At 39.5% G+C, this 26513-nt stretch overlaps 3 protein-coding genes across 3 annotated transcripts in view; 1 reads left to right on the top strand and 2 right to left on the bottom strand.

Annotated features, from left to right (window-relative positions):
* LOC141434223 (uncharacterized) overlaps window positions 1-5322 on the bottom strand; it is a 29951-nt gene extending 24629 nt beyond the window's left edge. The window contains exons 1-2 of the mRNA XM_074096594.1: window positions 5137-5322; window positions 1909-4931 (exon numbers count right to left, since the gene is read on the bottom strand). Of these exons, the coding sequence (XP_073952695.1) occupies window positions 1909-4770 (2862 nt within the window). The 5' untranslated portion in view covers window positions 4771-4931; window positions 5137-5322. The remainder of the gene's footprint in view (window positions 1-1908; window positions 4932-5136) is intronic.
* Window positions 5323-5685: 363 nt separating this feature from the next.
* On the top strand, window positions 5686-17042 carry LOC141434234 (ER membrane protein complex subunit 2-like). Its single transcript, XM_074096609.1, has 8 exons — window positions 5686-5862; window positions 8064-8174; window positions 10535-10685; window positions 12493-12636; window positions 14547-14703; window positions 15273-15368; window positions 15886-15972; window positions 16379-17042. Exons 1-8 carry the CDS (start codon window positions 5829-5831, stop codon window positions 16469-16471), a joined length of 873 nt encoding a protein of 290 aa, XP_073952710.1. The 5' UTR covers window positions 5686-5828; the 3' UTR covers window positions 16472-17042.
* On the bottom strand, window positions 16995-25735 carry LOC141434229 (tRNA (guanine(10)-N(2))-methyltransferase TRMT11). Its single transcript, XM_074096603.1, has 9 exons — window positions 25351-25735; window positions 24888-25274; window positions 23868-24002; window positions 22000-22189; window positions 21353-21426; window positions 20674-20812; window positions 19745-19943; window positions 18370-18540; window positions 16995-17152 (listed from the first exon to the last, which is right to left on the bottom strand). The coding sequence occupies exons 1-9, from the start codon at window positions 25429-25431 to the stop codon at window positions 17035-17037; spliced, it is 1494 nt and encodes a 497-aa protein (XP_073952704.1). The 5' UTR covers window positions 25432-25735; the 3' UTR covers window positions 16995-17034.
* Between the last annotated feature and the right edge of the window lie 778 nt (window positions 25736-26513).

Genomic DNA, 26513 nt, shown 5'->3' with positions numbered 1-26513 from the left:
TTGTGAGCACTGAATGATTATATCTTTGGCATTGGAAAGATGTAAAAACTCGTAATGATAGACAACAGATTTGCTCACGATTAAATGAAGTGATTGCAAATGCATATACGAAAAAGATAAATTGAAAAAATGTAAAATGCAGATGACCTAGTGACCTAGTAACTTAAAGTAAACAGTCGGGACCGGGTTAGTATTGTTTCGTCTAAAAAGCAGCTGGTCTAAGTATCAAATGGTCTAAGTAGCAAGCAAAGTTCCCCGAATGTCTATTCCGTCTCCATTCGTCTATTGCTTGCGGTGACTGAGGCGTTTCACGTCTTGACGCAACGCTAACCTATGTTTTATTGTTTTTAATTTTTTTATAAGTTTCTGACACAAACACGAGTTAGGACTACCTACTTACTTTATAGACCACTTGCTACTTAGACGGTACTTAGACAAGCTGCTTTTTATTAGGGTTCCGGAGCAAAAATGGCAAAAACGGAACCCTTATAGTTTCGCCATGTCTGTCTGTCTGTCTGTCCGACAAAATGACACAATAAAAAATAAAAAATATTTTTAGAGTACAGTCACCAGCATTAATATCTAACACAACTGAGCGTGCAAAAATATCTGACACGTCCTTCCGGCCCTAGCAAAATAGTCGTATCAGATATTTATGCACGCTTGTTGTGTCAGATATTGGTGCTGGTGACTGTACCTCCCCCATAGACGTAAAGTGAGGGTGTTTTTTTTTTTCATCTAACCTTGTAGTGTGGGGTATCGTTGGATAGGTCTTTAAAAACCATTAGGGGGTTGCTAAGACAAACTGTTTGCAAAATATTCAACTTTAAAGTGCAAATTTTCGTTAAAATCGGGCGTCCCCCCGCCCCCCTCTAAAATCTAAACCAGTGGGTAGAAAATTTGAAAAAAATCAGGATGGTAGTAAGTATATCAAACTTACAAGGAAAATTATAACGGTTAAGTTTTCTTGAGAATTATTAGTAGTTTAAGAGTAAATAGCAGCCTAAGGTATAAAATATATCTAAACTTGGAATATTAAAATAAATAAAATAAATACCATGGGACACTTGACACCAATTGACCTAGTCCCAAACTAAGCAAAGCTTGTACTATGGATACTAGGCAACGGATAAACATACTTATATAGATAAATACATACTTAAATACATATTAAACATCCAAGACCCGAGAACATACATTTGTGTGTCACACAAATATCTGCCCCAGCCGGGAATCGAACCCGGGACCTCAAGCTTCGTAGTCAGGTTCTCTAACCACTTGGCCATCCTGTCGTCAAAATACGAAATCCTTAGAAAAAGTAAAGTTTTAGTTTTAGTTGTTTTAATTTAGTACTTAATAGTTTTAGTCCTATGGATATTTTGTATTTTATTCTTAGAAAAATATTACTTAATTTTTTCGTAATGGCTACGGAACCCTATTTCGTGCGTGTCCGACACGCTCTTGGCCGGTTTTATTAGACGAAGTAATACTACACCTACCGCTAAAACTTGAAACACACAGGGAGCGGTGGCGGGGTGGTGCGGCGCGGCGCGGATGCGATACCGGTTGTAATATTCGAGCTAACATGAAAGAGGGCACACAGAACACTGCGCGGGAAAAAAGCGTATTCTGTGTGCCCTCTTTCACGTTAGCTTGAATATTACAACCGGCACTGCCTCCGCTCCGCGCCGCACCGCTCCGCCTCCGGCGTCAGTGTGTTTCTAGCTTAAATGAGAACTAAATATATGTATATAGGTACCATACAAAATTATGAGTGTAGGTATTTTGGGAATTTCTTATAGGGCAGTAAATGGGAATTGGCAGACGAAGTCGCGGGCAAAAGCTAGTTAACTGATGGGTGAAGGGTGGGAATATTTTGATAATAAGAATATTAGATGAAAATCTTACCCCACTCCACGGCGATTCCATGTCGCCATTGCTCTCCTGTCCGCTGAGTTCCCCGCGTGGCGGCATCCGCTCATCGGCACATATGTTCAATGGCGCCTCGCTCTCACTCCTTCCATCGCTCAGCACGTCCACCTTGCTGTCCCTCTCGCACGTATCCCCCTCAGCATCAGCCCTCTCACCAACTTCCACATATTCCACCCCACTGCTCTCAGCTATCTTATAACTCTCATGAATGAAGTTAGGCAGCACAAACTCGGAATCTTTCTGGGAAGATTCCCCCCAAATGTACAGCCCGTCTTTTTGACTTTCTTTAGGAAAAGCCACCGATTCTCTGGCCGCGTCGAAGGATTCTACGCGGTCTGGGGTAAAGTAGTCGGCATAGATGTTGTCTCCAAAGTAGTTTTCGTTCATCATGCTCACAAACTTGTTATTTTTAGAAGCAGCTTCCAGCTCCAGCAGTTCTTTGTGGTTCGACTCGTCATCAAAGTCATCAGCTGCTAGATTCCCATAAGAAATGACGTTGATTGGCCGCATAGACTCCAATGGCGTCAAATCACGGTCTGAAGTACCAGTGCCGTTGCTAAAACCACCCTCATTACTGGTGTTGATCTCTTCTTTAACTTGGACCATATTCACCCCAGAATAGTGGGTAGAGTGGCTGATGCTGGAATGTGCCACTGGTTCAATATCCATTGATTGCTCTTCAGTATCAGCATCAAATTCATGATGAGTGTCACTATCATTGAAAACCTCAACAGCCACAGTCTGCAGTTGTGCTGTCTTGTCCTTATTCTCATCTACACTATGAATTTTATTCATAGTAAAATTTTCAGGAGGTCTGACTGGCGACGACTTCTCGACCTGCGAGTCTTTAGTAGGACTCACCGAATAACTCTTAGAGTTCTTAATCTCTAAAATCTTTTTATGCTTCTTGACATAGATATTGTTCAGTCTTAAGGGTATACTCCTGTGAGGTTTTTGCGGTGCAGGCTTTGCATTTTCTACAGTTGTTTCAATAAGCGGTGGCGCTATCTCTGGCTTAGGAGATATAGAAATCCTATCTGTAGAATTGTCCCCATTCTCGGAAAGCTCACTACAAGGTGAAATAGAGGGTTTCTCTTTGCAAATGAGGTCAGGCATGGGGCAACTGTCTGTAAATTCATTTTCAATTTTATTATCTACTACACAAGACTTGGAAACAGAGTCCTTGTAGGAGGGAGGGTTCCCAACATTTTTTATCACAGAAAATGTATTTGATGCTATACTATCATTACTAGTTGCGGAAGGCTGCATGCAATCCCTAGATAAGCTGTGGTTGTTGTCTTCAAAATCTGGAAGGATCCTTTCAGGAGAGGCAGACCTGTCTGCATACTCAGGTTCTTGTGACCCAGTGAGATCTACTACAGTGTTGAGCAAATTTTTGTGATGCTGCACAGGGACTTCAACCTTTATATTGCTAAGGATCTTGAGTCCCTTGCTAGGTCCTGGTGTGTCATTCCTGCTCTCATTTCTCTCCAACAGTTTCTCTGGCAGTGCAGTTGTTACTGATGTCTCTGAGACAGTTTGAGAAGCTTGTGAGGTGCTAGTAGTGGTGCAGGCGTCAATGGGAGTCGGTGCCACTATAGGACCCACTTCAATAATCAGAGTTTTGTTTGGGTCAGTTACCATGCTGTTGGGCACAGATTTTTCAATGTTGCTAACTGACACATCACTGTACAGTGGTGTACTGCATGGCTTAGACAAAATCGGTTGAGGGGTTGTGTACATACATGATGTATTTCCAAACTGGTCTACAACCATGACATTCTGGTATATAGAGCTGGTGGCAGCAACATTAGTGACATTGTCATGACTGCTCAGAACAGCTGGCATGCTGGTGATGAAGGGTTTGCCATCAATATTGTGCACCATCTCACGATAGATAAGCTGAGAATTTTGTGTCACCACAGTGGTGCCAGGGGTGAAAGTACCTGAAGTAAGTTGATTGAATTGACTGTTGCTTGAGGTGCATGGAGAGGCTACAGTTTTCGGCTCCAGGATCTGAGTGGTTGGTATACTCCCAGACACAATCATGTTATTTTGAACATTCTTCTGTACAAAAGTAGGAGCTGTTGGTACCATTACGTGCACTGGCTTCACACCAGGGGTTATGTATTGCACCCCTCCCATATTTGTCTTAACTAATATGTTATTGGGTTTGGGTAGTATCTTTACTAAATCATTGCCTCTACGAGAACTCCCTGGCAACAAGGCTGTCTGTAGCTTGACCCCGGGGGCCAAAGGTGGCATGTTATAGGTAAATACATTATTTGTGTTGTCTATGGCACTGTACTCAGCGCTGCGGGAATACTTTATTTCCTTATCTTCTTGCTGATCAGGGTAATAAATGTACTGCTGATCAAACTCTGGCACAGGTAGGTTTTGGATAAACGGCTGACTGGGCTTATCAGCCTTCATAAAAGGTAACCCAGGGTAATGGTTGGCAGAAGCATTGTTAGAGTTGTTTTCAAAATTTAAATCTCCTATTCTCACATCAGATGGTGTTGCATTCCTGGTTATACTAGATACAGGTGTTTTAGAAGACCGGCTAGGGGTCCTGCGCCAGTATCTTTCATTGTCTATGCTGCGGTGTGAGCTGCTCCACCGAGGGCTGTCCTCAGCGGGTGTTCTGGACCTGCTTCTGTAGGAGCGCTCTGAGTGCATTGGTGTGGAAGTCCTACTTCCAAAGCCCACATTGTTAGCTGACAAAGTGCACAAAGCTTTGATGACTTGGTCCTTGGGATGAGTGTCGAGATGGGACTCCAAGGTCATCCCATTGTGAAGGAAGAGCGTGCACACGGGACACTGCACGAGCTGCTCCATGGCGGGTCGCGGCACTCAATCAGCACAGCGCGATAAGTGTCCGTGCCGTCAGCCCGACACACTGCGCACGATCGTCACACGCATATTTAGCCACCACACACAATACTCTCATACGGCCCGTGACCGTCACTATCTCCGTCGAAACTCCTCACCTTATCGATCTGTAGGACAAAATAACTCTATATAAACTACCAGAATCGAAATCCACATTGTCGTATAACACAAACTCGTTTAAAGTGCAAACAGAGGACAAAAGAAAACAAAACTCCGAGATAAAGGCCATTGAGACATAAAAAGTCCAGCATTATGTACGAGGAAGAAAGAAATGAATACATTGTATTGTTAACGCGCACTAACGGGGCTTACCTCCGATTATTATTTGTCAAATACTTTTCATAGTGTTGATTATACTAAAATAAACCTTTAAATCTGTTCGATCCACAAGTATTACGCTAAGCTAAATCTAAAAATATTTCCAAATAGTCAGACATATTGCAGACGTCTCGTTCTATTGCTTGCAGTCACAAAACTTTTGTATTCCGATATACGTACTCTAACGTCGATATCACGCTTCGTGGCAATGTGCTATAATCGGATTTCTATATATTTGAAGTCAAGAAAAAAAAGAATTGAAAACGTACCCTGCGTGGAACGAAGTATATTGTAGCCAAAGACAACAAAATTAACTTTTTAACTACCATAGATGTGACACTTTTGAGGCTTCTTGTCATTTGAAAGTTTTGAAACACTCAAAATGTAGTTCATTATATGTATATTTTCATCTTTTAGAATTAAAGCATTTTTATTTTTATTAAAAATGTTTTTTGAATTTTAGGCCAATTTAATCATAAATCGTATAAGTACGATTTGACATATTTGACGTTTCCTTGTCTCATTGTCTCGTCGTCTGTCTGACACTAGTCTGACATTTCCTATTTTTCTCTCTCTTCCTTCGCACGTTTGAGTCAATCGAGTCAATTTTTATAATTATAATTAATTAGTAAAACACTAGTAAAATATTTTTTGGGTGCGTCGTTCGATCATAAGAATAAGAGAAAATGTCTTACAATTATGAAGATCTCAGCATTGGAGGTTTGTGCATGGTTTACAATACAATGAATGACATTCGTTCCTAGTTTTCCCTTGTAACTTGTGTTTTTAAGTATTCATTTCCAAATAATCATTAGCATGTTGAATGCCCGGGCTTCATTTCCGTTTTACGCTCAAAATTTCGGACTTATTGCACAATTCTTCACTGGTGCAGTATTCAGTATTCAGTCATTTATTGCTTTAAAGAATTCCATGCAATACAATATAGTTCAATTCAGAGAATTACACTAATACAAAATCTCAAAAAGTATTCATTCTATTCTAATTTCTCATTATAAGTCACTACACATCTTTACACTTCTCATAAATATTATTAATAATGTCAAAAGAGGTAAGTACAATTATAATTTACAAAATCTTTGGACTACCAGAAAATACAATAATGTATGTATGCAATTAAAAATTTAATTAAATACACTAAAGTCATCATCATCATCATGATGACTTTATTGCATTTAATTTAATTTTTAAATTAAATACAATAAAGTACGGATGAATAAAGTATAGTATAGATGAGTTACATTGAAACAAGCATTTACCATGAATCAGTCAAATATTTTAGCAAAATATTTGTTAAGGGCATAAAATGGTCTTAACTTTAAATAAGATTTCAACTTATTAGAGAATTCTCTCAGGTTTACTGATTACAGGTGCAGCACAAGACAATATGTCTTGTGTTTAGAGAATAGACATTTAAATAATTTACCTAATTTATATCTCTGGATTTAACAACTTTGGCCTAGGAATTTTAAGGCATTTAACTGATGACACAAAACTGACTTATACTGCATTATGGGGATAAGGCTGAGGCTCTCATAACAATGATTTATCAAAGAGGGGAAATATATTAAAGCAAAGCATAAAATATTGATGATTGTAATTATCCCTTTCGAACCCAGCTGAGTATGAAAAGAGTTACGAAAATGGACTTTATGTACAATACATGTCAAGTTCAAAATTCAAATGTAAGAGTTATGACAGTGGACCTTATGTACAATCCATGTCAAATTCAAATTCAAATGTAATTAACCTGCACAATTGTATCGGCTGGGTTCGAGAGGGTTATTAAAAATGCTGTCTTAGTAAAACTTATTCAATCTGATGAGCATTTTCTCATACTCAAAAAATTTCGATTATAATTATAAACAGAGCCAGCCCGTACTTTTGGTGCCGATGTCATCAATTTGACATCACGCTGCATAAAGGATGATTCCAATTAGTGTTACGTCATAATTAATAATTTGTCAACCCGTCAAATAATCAGTACAGGACGTCTCAGTAATTTTCGGAAAATCCCATAATTTAAATTCAACTGCTGTATGTAATGACTTATGCATGTGAAGCCGCGGGTAAACACTAGTATGTAAATTATACTTCACTAAGTGTAGATACATGTCAATATACATACATATATATATTAGGGATGTCACGAATATTTGTATATCGCATATGTAAATAATTCGCATCATTTTAAACATTCGCATCAACATTATAGCATTTGCATAAAACGATGCGAATATTTTGCGAATGCAAATGTGTGCAAGTCGTGACGTGTTTCGCCTTCGCCGGCCACCGGCCGCCAAGACGCCGACTCGCGCATGCGCAAAGCGCGCCAACCCGTATTGCGTGATTAATTTTGACCAATAGAAAGCACTTTTACTTGTGACAGTGGCTTGTGATTACTTGATTAGCTTTGTTTTTGAAGTTAAGTTTTTAGTGTACTCCCTTAATATTCGCATTCGCACATTCGCGTCCTAAATATTCGCATCCGTATTCGCATTCGCGAATGTTATAGAAATGACATTTGTGACATCCCTAATATATTATGCACTTCATATGGCTTCCCACGCATAAGTCATTAAGAATAATTTAACAAAATGACATATGTAAAGGAGTATGAGTACCTATGAGTATGAGTAGGAACAGCAGTTGAATCGAAATTCCGGGAGTTCGTAAAATTCCCGTGGGAATTTCCGTAAATTACTAGACATCCTGTACTGATTATTTGACAGGTTGACAAATGATTACCTAATTGGAATCATCCTATATGCAGCGTGACGTCAAATTGAATCATCAGCATCAAAAGTATGGGCTCTGATTATAAATATTAAAATCATATGCTACTGTTTGGAAATGTAATACTATTATGATTATTTATGATTGAGCCATTTATTTGTTCATAGAAATAAAAGATTTGCTGAGACAATGGCGTGAGAGCAACGAGCGCCGCAGCAAGGATGTCATGGAGCTGTGGGACTTCATCCTCGTTGACATTCACAAGCTTGGCAATGAGAGTAAGTATATTAGTGTGTGATGCAGTGCGGTTCACTGTTGGATCGCATAATATCAAATGAAATAATTAAGCATATTGGGTAGTTTACCGAGTAAAAAACATATTATCTCGAAAATACAAACTGAGACATGGATGCACAGAAAAACCAGAAAAAGACCACCACCACTGCTACATAAGTAGCGTAGTAGAAATAAGCAACCATATGTATGCATAGGAATTCGTGTCTAGATTCCTGTCCAGCGGTGGTGTAGTGGTTATAGCACGCAGCACGGATTGCTGAGGACCTGGGTTCGATTCCCAGCGCTGGTCTCTTTTTCTGGTTTTTCTGTGCATCCATATGTCTCAGTTTGTATTTTCGATATGGTTTTACGGGATACCCGTAAAAGTAACAAATTTGGAGTTGAAATAAAAAATACAAAGACTCCAAAAAACCAACATATTATCTCATTTACTCCCTGTTTCACCATCAATTTATTAAATTTATTTGATGGATAAATGTGGTGCAGTCTGTTTGTTTTGTTTAAATAGACAGACAGCATCATCCATGGGTGGTGAAACAGCCCCATAGTCTGTCTTATTTTTCACTCTTCTCCTATTTATGTTTTTACTGTGTTTTTGTTGTGATGTAGTGTGTTTTTCTTGTCAATAAATGTTGTGAGTTTGAGTTTGTCAGTCAGTATTGGACACGTATTAATCAAAAAGACAGGCGTAATATCGCTAGATGGCGTTAGTATCGTGAGGTTTTTTGACGTTACGGTCTTGCTTGCAATGAGGGCTATCGTTTTTTGTCTCACTAGATGGCGCACTGTTGCGTGAGGTTTTTAAGTATGGCTTTCAAAGTCTGTTATTACGGGCGTGAAAACAAAGTTTAGATTAAAATCATATTTAATACACTTTAAAACCGTACCATAAAAATATCGAGCATGCCACAGTGTTGCATAGTCTCCGTTTTATTCGGAAAAAAGGGAGGACAAAGGTTTCCGAAAGACAAAACTGTCTCAAAACACAGACATTCAATGCCCCGGAACGCATATTTGCCATAATTAATTTCAGATATTGCAAAATATTCACAAAATTATTCTAATTATAAATAAACCCGCGTAGCTCACCCAAAAACTATGAGATTTGACATTTCGGAGACCTCACGCTACACTAGCGCCTCTAGTGGCGGATTCATACGCGATAGCCCTCATTGGCTCATTTAGTTATTGTTTTTAGTAATTAGCCAATTGCAAGCAGGAACGTAACGTCAAAAAATCTCACGATACTAACGCCATCTAGCGATATTTGGCCTGTCTTTTAGCCCGCATTGCATCAAAGTTCGGGAGTGGAGGCCCGTGACATTGCATCAAAGTTCGGGAGTGGAGGCCCGTGACCGTGATCATAATAATAATATTTAATAACTAATATAATAAATGCGAAAGTTTATAAGTCTGTTTGTTTGTTTGTTTATTTGTTTGTTACTTCATCACTTCTAAACCGTTAAACCGAGTGTGACGAAATTCGGTATACAGATAGTTTGAGTCCTGGGGAAGGACATAAATAAATAAATAAATAAATATCATGGGACACTTGACACCAATTGACCTAGTCCCAAACTAAGCAAAGCTTGCAACGGATAAACATACTTATATAGATAAATACATACTTAAATACATATTAAACATCCAAGACCCGAGAACAAATATTCGTGTTATTCACACAAATATCTGCCCCGGCCGGGAATCGAACCCGGGACCTCAAGCTTCGTAGTCAGGTTCTCTAACCACTTGGCCATCCGGTCGAATGGGACATAGGGATCCGGACATAGGATAGTTTTTATCCCGGAATATTGCATAGTTCCCGCGGGATAACGAAAACCGAAATTTACGCGGACAGAGTCGCGGGTGACGGCTAGTATTTAATAAGGGAGAAGATAATTCAAACTATTTGAAACCCTCGTGTAATTGCCATAAGCGAATTATCGGGGAGTGTATTACTGGTGGAATAATATGGGATCGCACGTTAACCGAGTGCCGTGGTGGCCTAGTGGTTTGACCTATCGCCTCTCAAGCAGAGGGTCGTGGGTTCAAACCCCGGCTCGCACCTCTGAGTTTTTCGAAATTCATGTGCGGAATTACATTTGAAATTTACCACGAGCTTTGCGGTGAAGGAAAACATCGTGAGGAAACCTGCACTAACCTGCGAAGCAATTCAATGGTGCGTGTGAAGTTCCCAATCCGCACTGGGCCTGCGTGGGAACTATGGCCTAAGCCTGTTCTCAGAGGCCTGTGCCCAGCAGTGGGACGGACATAGGCTGGGATGGACGTTAACCGATCCCCTGGAGCTCAATCTGATAAATAAAAATAACCTTTATTTCAGAGTACGTTATCCTGGAGCAAGTACTATACGCAGCTCTGGACACTCACAGATACAACGTGTCCTTAATGTGCATCTCAATCCTCTCGCAAGAATTCCCTGGCAGCATGAGAGTCATGAGATACAAGGCGGCACAACTCGAAGCTGAAGAAAAGTTAGTAATTACTACTTTTATGTACAACCATTTTGATGATAATCTAGAGTACTATTTTGACTGTAAAAATGATCTGTTAACGTCTGATCTTGTACTGATGTTTGGTGACGCTTTTTAGGGTTCTAATCTATAATATAAAAGTGAACCGCCAGAACGGGAAAAAAACGAGATAGAGCAGGATGGCGCTCTGCAACACCATTTTGACACGTTTCTCCCAAAAAACGCATTATTTCTCTGGAATTTTTATAGCAATTCGATTCTTTGACCTTGGGAATCGCGAAAAACTTGAGAAAATTATGATATTGGGTGTGTACATTTTGTAAATATACAAAGTAAAATAAAATCACAAGTTCGAATTTAGAGCCAAAAACGAGCGATCTATTATCTACGCCAGTGTTGCCATTTAGGGAAAAGAAATCTATTCATTATCCTGCATTGCAGTCTGTAAAGCTCTTTACGCATTCATTGCCGCGCGCCAGATTACGCTGGGCTTAGAGTCATGAAATTTGGTATGTAGATCTGAGGTCTGAAATAACACATAGCCTACTTTTATTCCAATATTCCCACGGGATAGTTGTTCTTAACACAACACCTCAATGAAGATTACGATATACATTTTGGGATTTCCCACAGGAATTTTGTACTTAATTCAATTGTAACTACCAGATCGAATAGTTTACGCGTGCGAAGCCGCGGGTAAACACTAGTATAATATAATTTTTAACAATATAAGCATCTTCTTGGCCCAAAGCCATACAATGTACTAAAAGAATTTCCTTGCTCACCCGCGACCTTACGATAGCTAAGTTTATGCAAAATATGCGTGTTCATGCAGTTCCTCCACCTCCACACTGTAAGAACACACACAAATCACACAAACCCATCTATCACCACCACCACCAATCTATCGTCACTACACTGACGCGTACTGACTGATGCGTATCGTAAGGTCGCGGGTGAGCAAGGAAATTCTTTTAGTACATTGATATGGACCTCCGCAAAGTAACGCCTGATTCAATAAATTATTCAAAGCCATACAAATTACCCAAAAAAATGTTTAACTGTATAGATAAAGTGAGGACTTACCCCCTTATTCATAAAACTTAACAAGCCTATGTTAACTAACAAATGCTTTGTCCCTTTCTAACAAATACAAATGTCGAAGTGACAGATAAGGACAAACGAATTTTAGCGGCATTTTAACTAAAATAGGTTTGATTGTCGTTTATGAATAAGGGGGTTAATCTGTATTTTTTTTTAACATAAAACTGACCGTGATTGACGCCTATCTCACCTGATCTGTACTAGAATCATAAAACTGAACGTGTCTAGTGAAGTGATAAAACGAGTCTACTTTGCGAGTTCGCTTCGTAAACTCACTGACGTGTTTCAGTCACTAAACAAATCTTATGAAACGAAAAACACCGGCCCGGCCAAGTGCGAGACGAAATCGCGCACGAAGGATTCCGTACCATCTATACAACTTTCATATTAGACATTAGCAAAAACGGCAAAAAAAAACACGTATGTTGTATGGGAGCCCCCGTTAAATATTTATTTAAATCAGTTTTTAGTATTTGTTGTTATACATTATCTGTGAAAAATTCAACTGTCTAACTATCATGGTTCCTGAGATACAGCCTGACAGACGGACGGACGGACAGCGAAGTCTTAGTAATAGGGTTTCTGTTTTTACAAAGATATTCAGGGATTTGATCAAATGACTGATTTTTTCTAGGCAAATAGTAATATTGATTCGCCATTTTAACATTCTGCGTGATTTGGTCATATCATTATTTTGTTACAGATATGACGAGGCATTGGAAGTGCTGGACGTGATTATAAAAGCCGACGAGACTAACGCGGTGGCTCGGAAGAGACGAGTAGCCATTCTGAAGGCGCAAGGACTCGTCACCGAAGCGATCAAAGAGCTTGTTGATTATTTAAAGAAGTAAGCCATTTAGGATCTGATAGGATCTAACTAACTAACGAAAGTCTTCAGCCAGTGCGTCCTACCAGTTTTAACCTCCATCCCAGTCTATATACGTCCCACTGCTGGGCACAGGCCTCCTCTCAGAACACGAGGGCCTGGGCCATAGTTCCCACGCGGGCCCAGTGCGGATTGGGAACTTCACACGCACCATGGAGTTGCTTCCGTCACCGCAAAGCTCGTGGTAAATTTCAAATGTAATTCCGCACATGAATTTCGAAAAACTCAGAGGTGCGAGCCGGGGTTTGAACCCACGACCCCCTGCTTGAGAGGCGATAGGTAGTTTTAACCTACGGAGCCGAAACGTGGACCTTGACTGCGGGGCTAATCCACAAATTCAGGGTCGCTCAGCGAGCTATGGAGAGAGCAATGCTAGGGGTTTCTTTGAAGGATAAAATCCGAAATCACATTATCCGACAAACAACGAAAGTCACCGACGTTGCTTAAAGAATTAGTTCGCTGAAGTGGCGTTGGGCTGGCCACGTCTGTCGCAGGACCGATGGACGGTGGTGGAGCAGACGAGTCCTTGAATGGAGACCACGGACGGGAAAACGTAGTGTAGGGCGTCCTGAGGCACGGTGGGCGGGCGACCTTAAGAGAGTCGCTGGCAGCGGATGGATGCGAGGGGCTGAAGACAGAGTGTTGTGGCCCGCCATGGAAGCAGTGGACTGCTGTAGGCTGATGATGATGATGAAGATCTAACTCTAATAGTCTAAGGGCCTGTTTCACCACCTGTCGACTAACTTTAAGTGTCAGATAAAATTATTGCCGTCTTTGTTTATTCGGACAAAACAGAGACGGCATCACTGATATCCGTCACTTAAAGTTAGTCGACAAGTGGTGAAACAGGCCCTAAGAGAGGTGAATGGTATGTTGCTCTAAGGATGAAGATGAACTCTGATTGAGTTCGAAACGCGTCAGTGTTTTGGTGATAGTTGCGTTTGTGTGATTTATGTGTGTATTACAGTGTGGAGGTGGAGAAAATGGATGAACACACATTTTTTGCATCATAAGGTCGCGGGTGCGCAAAGAAATCCTTCATTTACATGTCCTAAATTTAGGACATGGGGGCTTACAAATGACTGTACTTTTCTTATGATAGCGGGACAACGAGCAGGCGGGTCACCTGATGGAAAAAAATCACCGCCGCCCATGGATATCCATAACATAGCTGTGCTATGAATACGTTGCCGGCTCTTTGAGAAATGAGTATATATTAAATGATGTTATAACGGATAACTCACGTCTTAAACCGAGTTTAGCTCGACATGTTTCGGGCTATTTCGTAGCCCTTCCTCTCAGGAGCACGCGACTCGGCGGCTGCCGCAACACGCACACTACGCGCCACCGCTCTGCTCGCAAGACTGTCCGACGAAACTCAATGAGTATATAGGCTCTGTTTTTGAAGATTCCCAAGTATAATTCTTGCAAGAACAGTGCAATTCCCTCTAGTGGCAACCTGCAGACTCTAAAACTCGGGCTTGCACTTTGAGCTTTTTTTTAAATCACTGTCACAATCGTTGAATGTGTGTTTAACCTCAAGTCAAATTTTTGTTTTATGAATATGAAACGTTGTGGCACTTATGCGAGAGCTCAATGTCAAATTAAAATAAGTCCTATATAAAGGACGCTGGACGGTAGTAGGCTAAAATAATACATTCTATTTTAAATGATATTGTAACGGATAACTCACGTCTTAAGTCGAGTAAAGCTCGACATGTTTCGAGCTAATTCGTAGCCCTTCAACCTTGGGGCAACGCGATTCAGCGGCCGCCGACTTAAGACGTGAGTTATCCGTTACAATATCATTTAATATTCACGAGTGAGTCTCACGGTAGTTTAATGTCTGGCATTCTATTTGTTTCCCCCAGATTCATGTCCGACGTGGAAGCGTGGCAGGAGTTGTGTTCCCTCTACCTCCAAGTGCAGGAGTACGGGCGCGCCGCCTTCTGCGCCGAGGAGTTGCTGCTGCATCAGCCCCATAACCATCTGTTGCAGCAGCGGCTCGCTGACATACGGTATACCATGGTAAGGGAACAGAGTATTAATAGCCCTATCAAAGTCACGGCAAGTAAACCCAAGTTCCAAGGCGGTTATGAAATAAATCCTGACATGTTCCACAACTATTAAGTTTCTGAATATTGACAATGAACCATAAGAAAAAATGCTATACTTAGGTACAGGGTACAGTCGAACCATTTGATTCCTGACGCTCCGTGGAACGTTCTCACAGGGTGTCACAGTGAATTCCCTTGTCAAGCAATGCCATGTCACTATGACCTTTTCACGACGAGGGATCACAGTGGGTGTGTTTGTGGGTCAATGTGGTGGTGGTCCAGTCACCAGCATTAATATCTGCCACAGCGGAGCGTACAAAAATATCTGACACGTCCATCCGGCCCTAGGAATAGAGTCGTATCAGATATTTATGCACGCTTGTTGTGTCAGATATTGGTGCTGGAGACTGTACTATTCTGTCGCTCGCAAAAAGTAAGCATTGCATTTTTGCAACAGTTACTTGTTGCTTAAGTGTAAAGTAATCTTGTGTAAGGATAAAAATTACATTCATTACTTGAGCATAAACTTCCTATTTACAGGGTGGTGTTGAAAACATGGAGCTGGCCAAAACCTACTACTGCCAGGCGCTCAAACTAAACCCGGACAACATGCGAGCTCTGCTGGGATTGTTCTTGGTAAGCCAGCTTTTTATCCACAAATTTATTTGTGTACGGTCAGTTGTAGAGAAAATGTACCCCCCGGTGTGATTACCGTCGTTGCAGGATCCCTTTTGTCTGCTATCCTATGTCATTCTAAAAATGTCGTCAATTCTCACTAAACAAGCCGCAGGGCTTTGTAGTAGCGTCTACGCAAGAAATCTAAATATCAAATTCATAATGTTCAATAATTTTTCTGATCATGACAAGTAATAAATATCATTTAAAAGCATCAAATGTTATGCATATTTGGTTTAGTTCTAGAGATTGTCGCTACGTACAAACTAGTGTATACATAGAAATAGCTAATGCTTTTTAATCGGGATTGCGTCTGCCAAAAATTCGTTATCGCTATTCCGCGAGAACTATGCAATTTTGAATAAAAACTTATATGTTCTCGTGGTCTCAAAAGTGGACCTTACCCCACATAATACATATACATAACTCACAACGTGTACAATAAGGTAATGTAATCAATTATCTACTTTTTATTCAGGTGACCAACAATCTATTAAACCACTACAAGTCAGCGGGTAATAGTTCAAAACGCGCCGAAGTATGGAAACTCTGCCAATTCGCTCAGGTAATACAGCCCGCCTCCTACCTCTATTAATCGCAACAACCCTACATATTTCTCCTTTTTATTATACTTTGGAAATTAATTTTACTGCCATACCTATAAATACCAAATAAAAAATAAAAGATTTATTAAATAGTTTTGTTTACAAGTTATGCATTTCAAATAAAATTGAAACGCCATACTGCAACAATTTCCTATGTGAATGCTACTAAAATAACAAATTGAGTTGATATAAAACCGTACAAAACAGATGACGACGAGGTCGGTCTACGGCTTAGTCTGAAAATCAGCGCAGGACCTCGATGTCCAGCACTGGTATATAATAGCTGCTTATACAATATCCATCTGTACACATTTAAAGTATTTTGATGACCTAAAATAAAGATAGTGAATAATATTTTCATTTCAGAGTCAAACGGCAAAGAAGCAGAAGGAAGCGCGTGAGACGTCGGCGTCTCCGTCTCTTTCTAATATGATGCTAGCACTCGCCATCACAGAATAGATTAGCACCATTCAATAGGGTTCTAGGTGTTAGTTTAAGGAAAAAATTATACCTTTGTTACAAATTTGACAACCTTTGACCACGGCTTGTAATATTAGTTTGACTGAAATAACAGTGTCCTTTCTAATAAGATTGTTTGTAAATAGTCTTTCAGGAAGGCTTTTGATTGTGACACGAGGTTTTACAGTCAATAATTTCACCATGTTGGTTTTAGTGGTTTTAACTCCTGCTTCCCACAATCCACCCCAAAGAGGTGCGTTGGGAGGACCCGAAAAATCAATATTGTTCATTTTTATTAAATAGTGAGACTTAGAACCGTGTAATTAGTAAACATTCAATAGATCAACTATCTGTAAGATGTTTTTGTGTCGACTGACCATATATTGCGGCTAAAAAGGCTCTATTGCATTTACTGCTGTCTGCTGAAACTTGAACGAAGAAGCGAGTGCGGTCTAATGCACCAATGCAATCGCTCAGTGGTGGATGAATTTACAAAGTATTTATTTTGAGGATGTAAGACAAGTTATTGTATTATAATTTTTATTCGTTAATATATTGGTATATTAAGTAACATCTGTTTGATTCTGCATGGCTTTCCTTAACGTGTACGCTGCTATTTCTGCTGCTTTTCGCTCCTTCCGCTCTTGTCGCGTGGCCTCGCCCATGTTGAAGTATTTTTCTCTGTAAACACAAATACAATTTTATTCTAACTCGACTCATTAGATGTTTAGCGGTTGACCTGATGGTACGTGCTCACCGTGGTTTATGGACGCCTAGAGCATCATTAGGACTATTGGTGCATTGTCAGATTTTGCAAGAAACGGAAGATATTTTTTATTTATTTTATAAATCAAAGCTTATCCAATGTGTTGTAGAACGGAAATAGTACATTGTGTCTTAAGGGCGGTAAATAAGGAATTACGAACGAGAGTATTAGAAGCCCGAAGTCGAAGACTGAGGGCTTTAATGAGTCGATGTTCGTAATTCTAGTACCGCCCGTGCGACATACAATGTTTTTCATCACATTTGCGAGTAAAATTGTACATTTGTAAAAGAAAAACTAATATTTTTCAAAAATTGCCGACACCGCTGATTGCGCTCTTGGCAGCAGCACACCATGCAGTAACAAAACAAACTCATTTACCGACCTTGGGCTTCATGGCATGAAAATTGGTACGGGCAATGATTCATTTACCGACCACGGGTTTCATGAGGAGCACATTAAGGTCGAGGGTTTTATTTGGGGGGTTGCAACCAAGGTAGCCTGCATGTTACGACACTGTTTACGAGCAAGTGTGATGAAAAACAATTTTTAAGCTACTTTAGATTTAAAAAGAGCGTGTAATGTCACACGCAAGTAACGCCACACTTACTGCATAGATAAAACCGTTGTAGAAAGAGACTATTAAATCGATTTTTCAAAAAATCTAAAAATTTCAGCCGATTTTGTTTTTCAAAATAAAATTACAACAAATTCAGGAGTTGGCAAATACTGTATCGCCTCTTAACAGGTTCCCTGTCCCATATGCGTGACGTTACTGGTACGTGATGTAAATAATGCAGTTGTTCTTTCGATAAATAATAAATTTTATTACGTATTATATTATATTATTTTTATTCTTGACTTGAACCACATATAAATGAAAATTACTATGGGGACAATACATTGGGGGTACATTACTTTTTTTATTACTATGGGGACGTGTCAAAAGAACGCTGCACATTGCTTCGGGACAGGGAACCTGTTAAAAGCACCCACATCATGACACGTAGCAAAATACCCAGCCACTCATCCATTCCAAATTTTGCACGTACGGAGCAAGAACGATTGCATAAAACTAACAGTGGCGTGCCACAACCCATCAAAGTGGGTGATTTATATGTTGCTAGAAATTTACCTGAAGTTATGCTCCCCGCCGTCCCCATTGGCCAGGCTGTCGCAGCCCGGGTCCATCGTCTTCTCATAGGTGAGGAGCCTTCTCGCCGTTAGCCGAGAGAGCACCTGCTCTGAATTGGCCACCAGTTTCAGACAAGGATGCGAGGGGAGTTGCTCCTCTCTGTACTCCTCTCTGGAAAATGGGATTAGCTGGTTATAATTCTACTTCCTGTGGCCTCATGTAGTTACCATAATCTGAGTATTTGTACTGACAATTTAGGATTTTTAAGCTCTTGATAGGATTGTGGTCAAATTATGTAAAACCCAGCCAGAATTCCTCATTTTTTACTTTTTTTTATGTGTGAGCAATGACACGACAGTCCTATACATACACCTTATGTTAAACGTATGGTATCCGTCAACACATATGGCTAATATATAGGTAGATACGATATAGGCACGCTGTCACCGGCTATATCCATTAACATTACATTTATTAACCGACTTAAAAAAAGGAGGAGGTTATCAATTGGGTTGTATTTTTTTTAAGTTTGTTACCTCAGAACTCTGTCATTTATGAACCGATTTGAAAAGTTTTTTTTTTCGTTCGTCCAGGAATGCTTTCAATTAGGTCCCATAAGCACCAAATCAGGATCTGATGATTGGATCCTAAGGAAATCGAGGGAACTCTTCAAATATTGTATGGACACCTATGGTAATTTCGATATATTTAGTAGTAACTCGTGCATTTGCTCTTGAAAATCATCATTTGGTGAAGTGGAACTGATGATGAAGACCACACTTGACCAACGGAGCGGCTACTCAATAACAAGTACTTACGGGTTGAATTACAATTATTTTAACACAGTTGCTAAGCAATTTATGCTCATCGTAATGCATATGGTGAAATGGAATGGGTGATGAAGCACCAGAACTCCTCAATAATGAACGTCTCTGCATCGGAAAAAGCAATTTTTCGTAAAAGGAGACGAGCAGTTGACATTAAACTATTGTATCTTAGATATTTTAAATACACTAAAAAGCGTGAAAAAAAAATTCTACCAGTCTGAAGTCGGTGCCTCAGCACGAGCCAGCAGGAGTGATTGAAGTATAAATAGTATGGAGATGAGGTAGAAGACTATAGGTCCACTCCTGCTGGCTCGTGCTGAGGCACCGACGTTCAATTTTAGTTTTTTTTTTTTTAATTATCAATACAGCTTCACAGTTACAACCAATGCGCTGTAAAATTCAAAATGCAAATAAAAAACACATCATGCAATTTGGACGAGTACGATCTATTTGTAATTAATGTTGCTCCTATTAAAAGGCTAACCTGGTAAACTTATGCTAACTAATTTATAGAAATAAATTTCTTGGCAATCTGATAAAAAACTTACCTAACCAAAGGATACCAGCACAACAATCGCCGCCCAATCTCCAGATGCTTCGCAGCGAAGTTGAGCAAGTCGCGGTAAATGTGAACCAAGCCGTAATCAACTTTGGCTGGCACGTGGTTCAACAAATGCTCCTCGGTTAGTGTGTAGTTGTCCTTATCTATGCCTATCTTCTCTGTGGGTTCACGGACGCCATAAGGTGCTAATGAAAAAAAAAAACTAGAACTAGACTAGAACCAAAAACTTCTAAGTCGGTCAGAAAATGGATGATAATATATGATAAATAGTAACCAAATTAACTAAAGTTGCCGCTATGTGTATTAATGTCACTAGACGACATTTAACCAAAGTGTCAACCAATGAGGGTTTCCGTGAAAGGCTATTTGGCGCTAGTACAATGAGTTCCGTTTGGAAATTTGTGTAACTTTCGTTTTGTGATAGCAGCAAGACTGTATCTAACAACATCAAACGGCCCTCAGGCCTCTTGTACACACACGGTTTATCGCCGTGAAAATCTACGGTTAATTCGCCGCGTGTAGGCACGGTCGTCAGTGTTGTATGGATCACTATGAAAGCTTGTAGATGTGCACGGTGGCGCCACGGCACCGTAGATTTTCACGGCGATAAACCGTGTGTGTACAAGAGGCCTCACGACGCCAACGTCACCAAGCGATATTTCGCTTTTCAAAAAACCTTCATTAAAATGGTAACTACCAACCTACAAAATTCTCAGCTTTCTGCATTCCAAATTTCATTCAAACCCGTCCAGCCTTAGCGTGAAAGAGTGACAAAGACACGCAAACTTTCGCATTTATAATATTAGTGTTGGAGATGTTTATGGGCGGTGGTGACATCTTACCATCAGGAGACCCACTTGCTCGTTTTCCTTCCAGTCATATAAAAAAAAAAAAAAATGTTAAAAAAAAACTTACGGTCTGTAATAATGGCATCGAACCTCAAGTCCTCCCGCCACATCGGCAGGGAAAAGTCGCTGACTATTACGTTCAGGTATTTGGACCGGGTTCCATATTGCTGCATGTTACCGCGAATACTTTCTTCTTTAGCGCGGACCTGGTGAAGAATATTGAGGAATACATTCAAAATTTTAACCGGTTGAAAATTTCTCAGTAATGATCCCGATTGTTAAGTTTACCTTACTCAACAGATTTCTAGACTACTATAGACTTGTTTTTTCCCCATATTTTTTTTTTAAAACAGTCTGATTTCTTCAAGGTGTTTTTTACAGTGTGCAGTCTGTTTTTATTTACCGACACACAAAATACAAATTTACAATGTCTAGTATTTATATTTATCAACAAAAACCGATCAAAAAAGGCACAAGCTACCTACAGACAGTCAATTCATATTTCTTGGACTATAACCTCCACTTAAAATTCAAGTCTGCCGCTGACAGCCGCTGTTTTTTTACGAGCAAAGGCGCGCGGCGACGGACTTGCGCCAATGAGGCGTCGACAGCCAAAGAGGATGAAAATTATAAAAATTGTTCTCCATTCAAAAAACTCGCACAAATTAGTCACGTTTTTTTTTTCTACAGTTTCATCTTCATACTGCCAAAGAAACCGTCACCGAGTAATGTACATACATTGTTACCTTTTGGCCGACGCGGGTGGGTCTCGTTTTGGCGTGCAGCATCATGTAGTCAATGTCTGAGCCATACACGTACGCTATACAAAACAAAAAAAAGACAATTTTTGTTTTTTAGATCATCAGTGGTTGGTGTAAACAACATTGATTGAAATAGCTACACATTATGCCTGGTTCACATTATTCCAGTTAAATCGTGCCAGTAGCGATACATTGCGGGGCCACAATCCAACGAGTTACACAAGATCGATCGAGCACCGCAGGGTCATGCTACTTGAATGTTTTATATAAAAACCTCACGTTAAATCAATTTAGATGAACTTTATTCGATAAAAGATTTATGTACTTAAATCATTGTCCCATACTAGCAACCACACTGCAACCTGACTCCAAAGTTTTACTATACAGTCGAGCTGAAAGATATCTTAGCACATTAGTAACTTGTCACTGTCACTTCATATTTGAACTTTTGTATAATTGTCAGAAGGCATACAGTGACAAGATACTAAAGTGTAAAGATACCTTTGAATGCTCATGGTGAAGAGTTGCGCAGGAACTATGGCAGACTGCTTAGGGGTCATCCGATTTTTAAATGGTCAAAATTAGTGTGACGTACTTTATTGGCCCCTTAGGGACATCAAGAATAGCTTTACCTCCAAAATGAGCAGCAGCAACGAGGAGAGACCCAGAGCCTACGAACGGGTCTAGCACCATGTCCCCTCCCCTGACCTGGGCCTGATTAGCCATGATGAGCGCGAGCTGAGCGTCCATGCTGGTGTTGCCGATGAACTGGCGTTTCTTCAGCGAGTGGAACTGGATCAGGTCGCGCTGCCCGTCTGCTACCTTGGAAAAAGACATATTTGAGTATTTCTCAAAAAGTTGTCCCATCATAAAATTGACAAGAAATTAGATTGTCAAGAAATTATACAACACTAAGGACGAGATCATAAAACATAAACTGTATAAAACATACAAAATTTCTTGACATCAGGAAAACATCACGAAATCTTGTGAGGAAAAAATCGTTTTTTTTTAACTACTTCGAAACTTTCTATTGGATCCAACAATTACTTATTTTTGTGTTGAAATAGCGTCAGTATATATATATATATACTTTTTAGTGTAGCTTTTTTTGAACATGAAACTACCGTGAGACTCACTCATATTAAATGATACTGTAACGGATAAGTCACGCCTTAAGTCGAGTTTAGCTCGACATGTTTCGGGCTATTTCGTAGCCCCTTCTGCACAGGAGCACGCGACTCGGCGGCTGCCGCAACACGCGCACTACGCGCCACCGCTCTGCTCGCGCGACGCGAATGTAGCTGGTTGCCATCGGAAACAACTCCAGATTTACAGGAATGAAAGTATGATTTTATGGGGTACAAATCTGCTAAAGTTAGGAGTTGTGGCAATTTTAAGGCAATGAGGGCTATCGCGAATGAATTCGCCGCTAGAGGCGCTAGTGTAGCGTGAGGTCTCCGAAATGTCAAATCTCATAGTTTTTGGGTGAGCTACGCGGGTTTATTTATAATTAGAATAATTTTGTGAATATTTTGCAATATCTGAAATTAATTATGGCAAATATGCGTTCCGGGGCAATAAATGTCTGTGTTTTGAGACAGTTTTGTCTTTCGGAAACCTTTGTCCTCCCTTTTTTCCGAACAAAACAGGGACTTTGCAACACTGTGGCATGCTCGATATTTTTATGCTACGGTTTTAAGGTGTATTAAATATGATTTTAATCTAAACTTTGTTTTCACGCCCGTAATAACAGACTTTGAAAGCCATACTTAAAAACCTCACGCAACAGTGCGCCATCTAGTGAGACAAAAAACGATAGCCCTCATTCCTTCATGGCTCATCTCCTAAACATGCTAATAGTAATTGCAAACAGTTTTCTAATAAAGTGTATCTCTGATGTCTCCTGATTTACGAGACAGAATAACATCACCAAAAAGTTGATTGATCCATTTATAGTTAATAGGGTGCATGAAATGGATTTTTATGCTCTTGTGCATAAACTGAAATCTTCATCTTCTTAGATACTTTGGTCTTTCAAAGCAATCAGGGGCCAACATCCACGAACATTAGATTTAGAAGTAACTAAGTTTTATTTTTTCTTATTTTTTTCCCATAAGTTATATGACTAACACATAGGGATACCTTTGTACATATATCTTAATGTTTGTCAATTGTGTTTGTTTATTTATTTTGTACAATAAAGGTTTACATACATACTATATGGTCCTTGATACAAACATACATAAGTACATACTAATTTTACAAAAACAGGAATTTGAATAAGTTATTGTTTAAAAAAAGCCATACATGAAAAATAAAAAACATACAGTTGAATTGAGAATCTCCTTTTTTGAATTTGGTTAAAAAGTTTAAAAATGAACACCGCAACCTTAACTGCAGCCCATTGCAAACTAATCTAATACAAATCAGAGCCAAAACAGTAAAAGAGTAAAATCTAACTCCTATTAAATGTGAAAAAAAAATAGCCATTCATTACCCATCTTCCAAAGAACAAGTCTTCAGGTTGCTCAGGAACATTGTTTGGATCCAATCCATAAAATTCAATGTAGCTCAGCATAGTGTCTGGATTCTTAAGTTTAACTGGTCCCTCAAAGGCTAGGTATTCAAATTTCTGAAAATTCAGATTTATCTAATTCAAAAACAGCTCTCAGTGACCATTCAAGGTAGGTAAAAATAAGCAGTAATTATAGTTATTAATAAATTTTCTAAATAAATCGGAGTCATTGATTATGCTAATTACGAAAGAAGGTGTTCCTCCTCAGGTTTTAGGTCTCCAAAGAAAAAAGAAAGTATTGTTCCGACTATACTCAACTATTGCCATATAAATAGAAACAATAGCGCCCTCTTGACAATAGTCATATATTTTTGGTTTACCTTTAACTCAATATCTGAAAAAAAAAATTGCTTTGTCTATTTATCCTTTCACCCGTTGATATTCACATGAACAGACAAGGTCACCTCTCCCAATGCTCCATTTCCAGCCCTTCCTGTCACACTAGTAAGTTTGTACAGAAATTTTAGCTTGTTTTAGCCTAAATTGAATAAAGATGTTTTGACGTCGACTTTGATTCGCTCACATATGTCCCCATACAAACACGAAATCTCCATTTTCTCATAGACAATATGGTGGCACAAAAAAGTTAAGGACTAATGTAATCCTCAGGACATGTGACAGGTTTAGATATCAAATAGTGTCCACATGTAAAAACCATCCATAGATGCGCACTTACCCCTACTAAGTTACCTAAGCAAGCAAAGGTCAAATACTTAATTGTTGAACTCGAGAGACTTAGGGGCTGTTTCACCATCCATTGATTAGCGTTAACCAACGGTTAAATGTGATGCCGTCTCAGTTTATTCAAACAAAACAAATAGCGATGGCATCACACCTAACCGCCAGTTAACACTAATCAATGGATGGTGAAACAGCCCATAGTTAAAGGAATCTGGAATTTAAAGGAATTTTGCTTAAAAAATAAAAGAATGAAGTACAAACCTCAATCTTCTCTACCTTCTCCTTCATGCTAAAATGCTTGCAAAAAGTCTCAACTTCCACTTTAAAGGACTTCTCCACTGGCCTACAAGCCACAATCAGAGAACTTGGGCAAATATCTCCATCACTGTTGCCATTTTCTTTTCCATCAGAAATAATCCACTGGTTTGATTTATTTTCCAAAGCTAGTTTTAAATTTTGGTGCAACTGAGACTCACTTTTCGCTCTGGACCATAGTTCTATGCAGTTTTTCAGTAAGATAGAACGAGACGCAAGCTTTTTCACGCATTCTTCGGATGGTAGCTCGACTACCCAGTAAGGCTTAACTTCGCATGGTTTTTCTACGAATCTTATAGGGATATTGAGCAAAGAGAGCAAGCTGTGTATTTCCTGTAACATATTTCAAATATATGTAGTACAATTACAAGACAAGCAATTTAATTAAAATAAAATTTAAACTACTTACGGCATGTCGAAAGTCTACGTGTTCTTGAGCGAACCACAACAAATAACGAGGCCATGTTTTATTTAAATGCATTGCGGACATTTCAATAGAAAAGGTTTAGCTTAATTCTAAATGTAATTACATATTACGAGATATCATGCAGTAAAATGCTGTAAACACGAGAAACGATCTCAATCTTAGTCTCAATCACAACATAACCTGAAAGTTTTTGACAGTTCGATGACAGCTTCATTTTTTTATGGCTAACTTATTCATACATAGACTTTTTCAGTCATTCCGCCTAAAGAGATCCAACGCTGAGGCCGTATTAAATTTGTCTAACGCGCTACGCGTGACGTTCACGATCGCATTCACCAACTCATTTTATTCTCGTATTATACCGTGTGATAGAAAAAAGTGGTGAAGACGATTGTGATTCCAAGTGTTAGACAATAAGACCTCAGTAATCACTCCTCATGATAGAACTATACCTTATACCTTTGTCTTCTAAATCCATACTAATATTATAAATGCGAAAGTGTTTGTGTTTGTACGTATGTTTGTCCGTCTTTCACGTCGAAACGGGGCGACGGATCGACGTGAGTTTTGCATAGAGATAGTAGGTAATATAAACAACTAGCTTTTGCCCGCGGCTTCGCCCGCGTAGTATTCGGTTATCACGCGCTGTTCCCTCGGGAACTGTGCATTTCTTCGGGATAAAAAGTAGCCTATGTCACTCTCTGGCACATAAACTAACTCTATGCCAAAAATCACGTAGATCCGTCCCTCCGTAAAAGACGGACAAACATACATACAAACACACACACTTTCGCATTTATAATATTAGTATATATACTTAAGTATATGGATGATCATAGCCTATGATTATTACGAAATAGAAAAGGCAAAATTTATATCCTCTCCAGCTGTCCCACGATTCCACCCGCTTAGAATTCGTTTATCGACATCCCGCGAGAACTATGCTATTTTCCGGGGTATAAACTATCCTATGTCCATCCTTGGGACACGAATTATCTGTAATACGGTTAGCAGTTTACCGAAATCGGTTTAGCAGTTTAGGCATGAAAAGGTAACAACCAAACTTACACATTTTAGCATTATAACATTAGTCCGATTCATTTGTTTGTATCATACTCTCACTTTCTCCGTATGATTCTCTTACC

Source organism: Choristoneura fumiferana, chromosome 13 (genome assembly GCF_025370935.1).
Source record: "Choristoneura fumiferana chromosome 13, NRCan_CFum_1, whole genome shotgun sequence".
Lineage (NCBI taxonomy): Eukaryota > Metazoa > Arthropoda > Insecta > Lepidoptera > Tortricidae > Choristoneura > Choristoneura fumiferana.
The sequence above is the reverse complement of the archived record's forward strand: the minus strand, read 5'-3'. Positions and strand labels throughout refer to the sequence as shown.

Bases quoted from the DNA above. Each gene is read 5' to 3' on its own strand.
- LOC141434229 (XM_074096603.1), bottom strand. From the start codon at position 25,431: ATGTCCGCAATGCATTTAAATAAAACATGGCCTCGTTATTTGTTGTGG. The intron at 22,190-23,867 runs GTAATGAATGGC...TCTTTTTCCAAG, and splicing joins ACTTGTTCTTTGGAAGATGG to GTAGCAGACGGGCAGCGCGA. The intron at 19,944-20,673 runs GTAAGTTTTTTT...TTTTTTCATTAG, and splicing joins CGATGCCATTATTACAGACC to CACCTTATGGCGTCCGTGAA.
- LOC141434234 (XM_074096609.1), top strand. From the start codon at position 5,829: ATGTCTTACAATTATGAAGATCTCAGCATTGGAG. The intron at 12,637-14,546 runs GTAAGCCATTTA...TGTTTCCCCCAG, and splicing joins CTTGTTGATTATTTAAAGAA to ATTCATGTCCGACGTGGAAG. The intron at 15,973-16,378 runs GTAATACAGCCC...TTTTCATTTCAG, and splicing joins AACTCTGCCAATTCGCTCAG to AGTCAAACGGCAAAGAAGCA.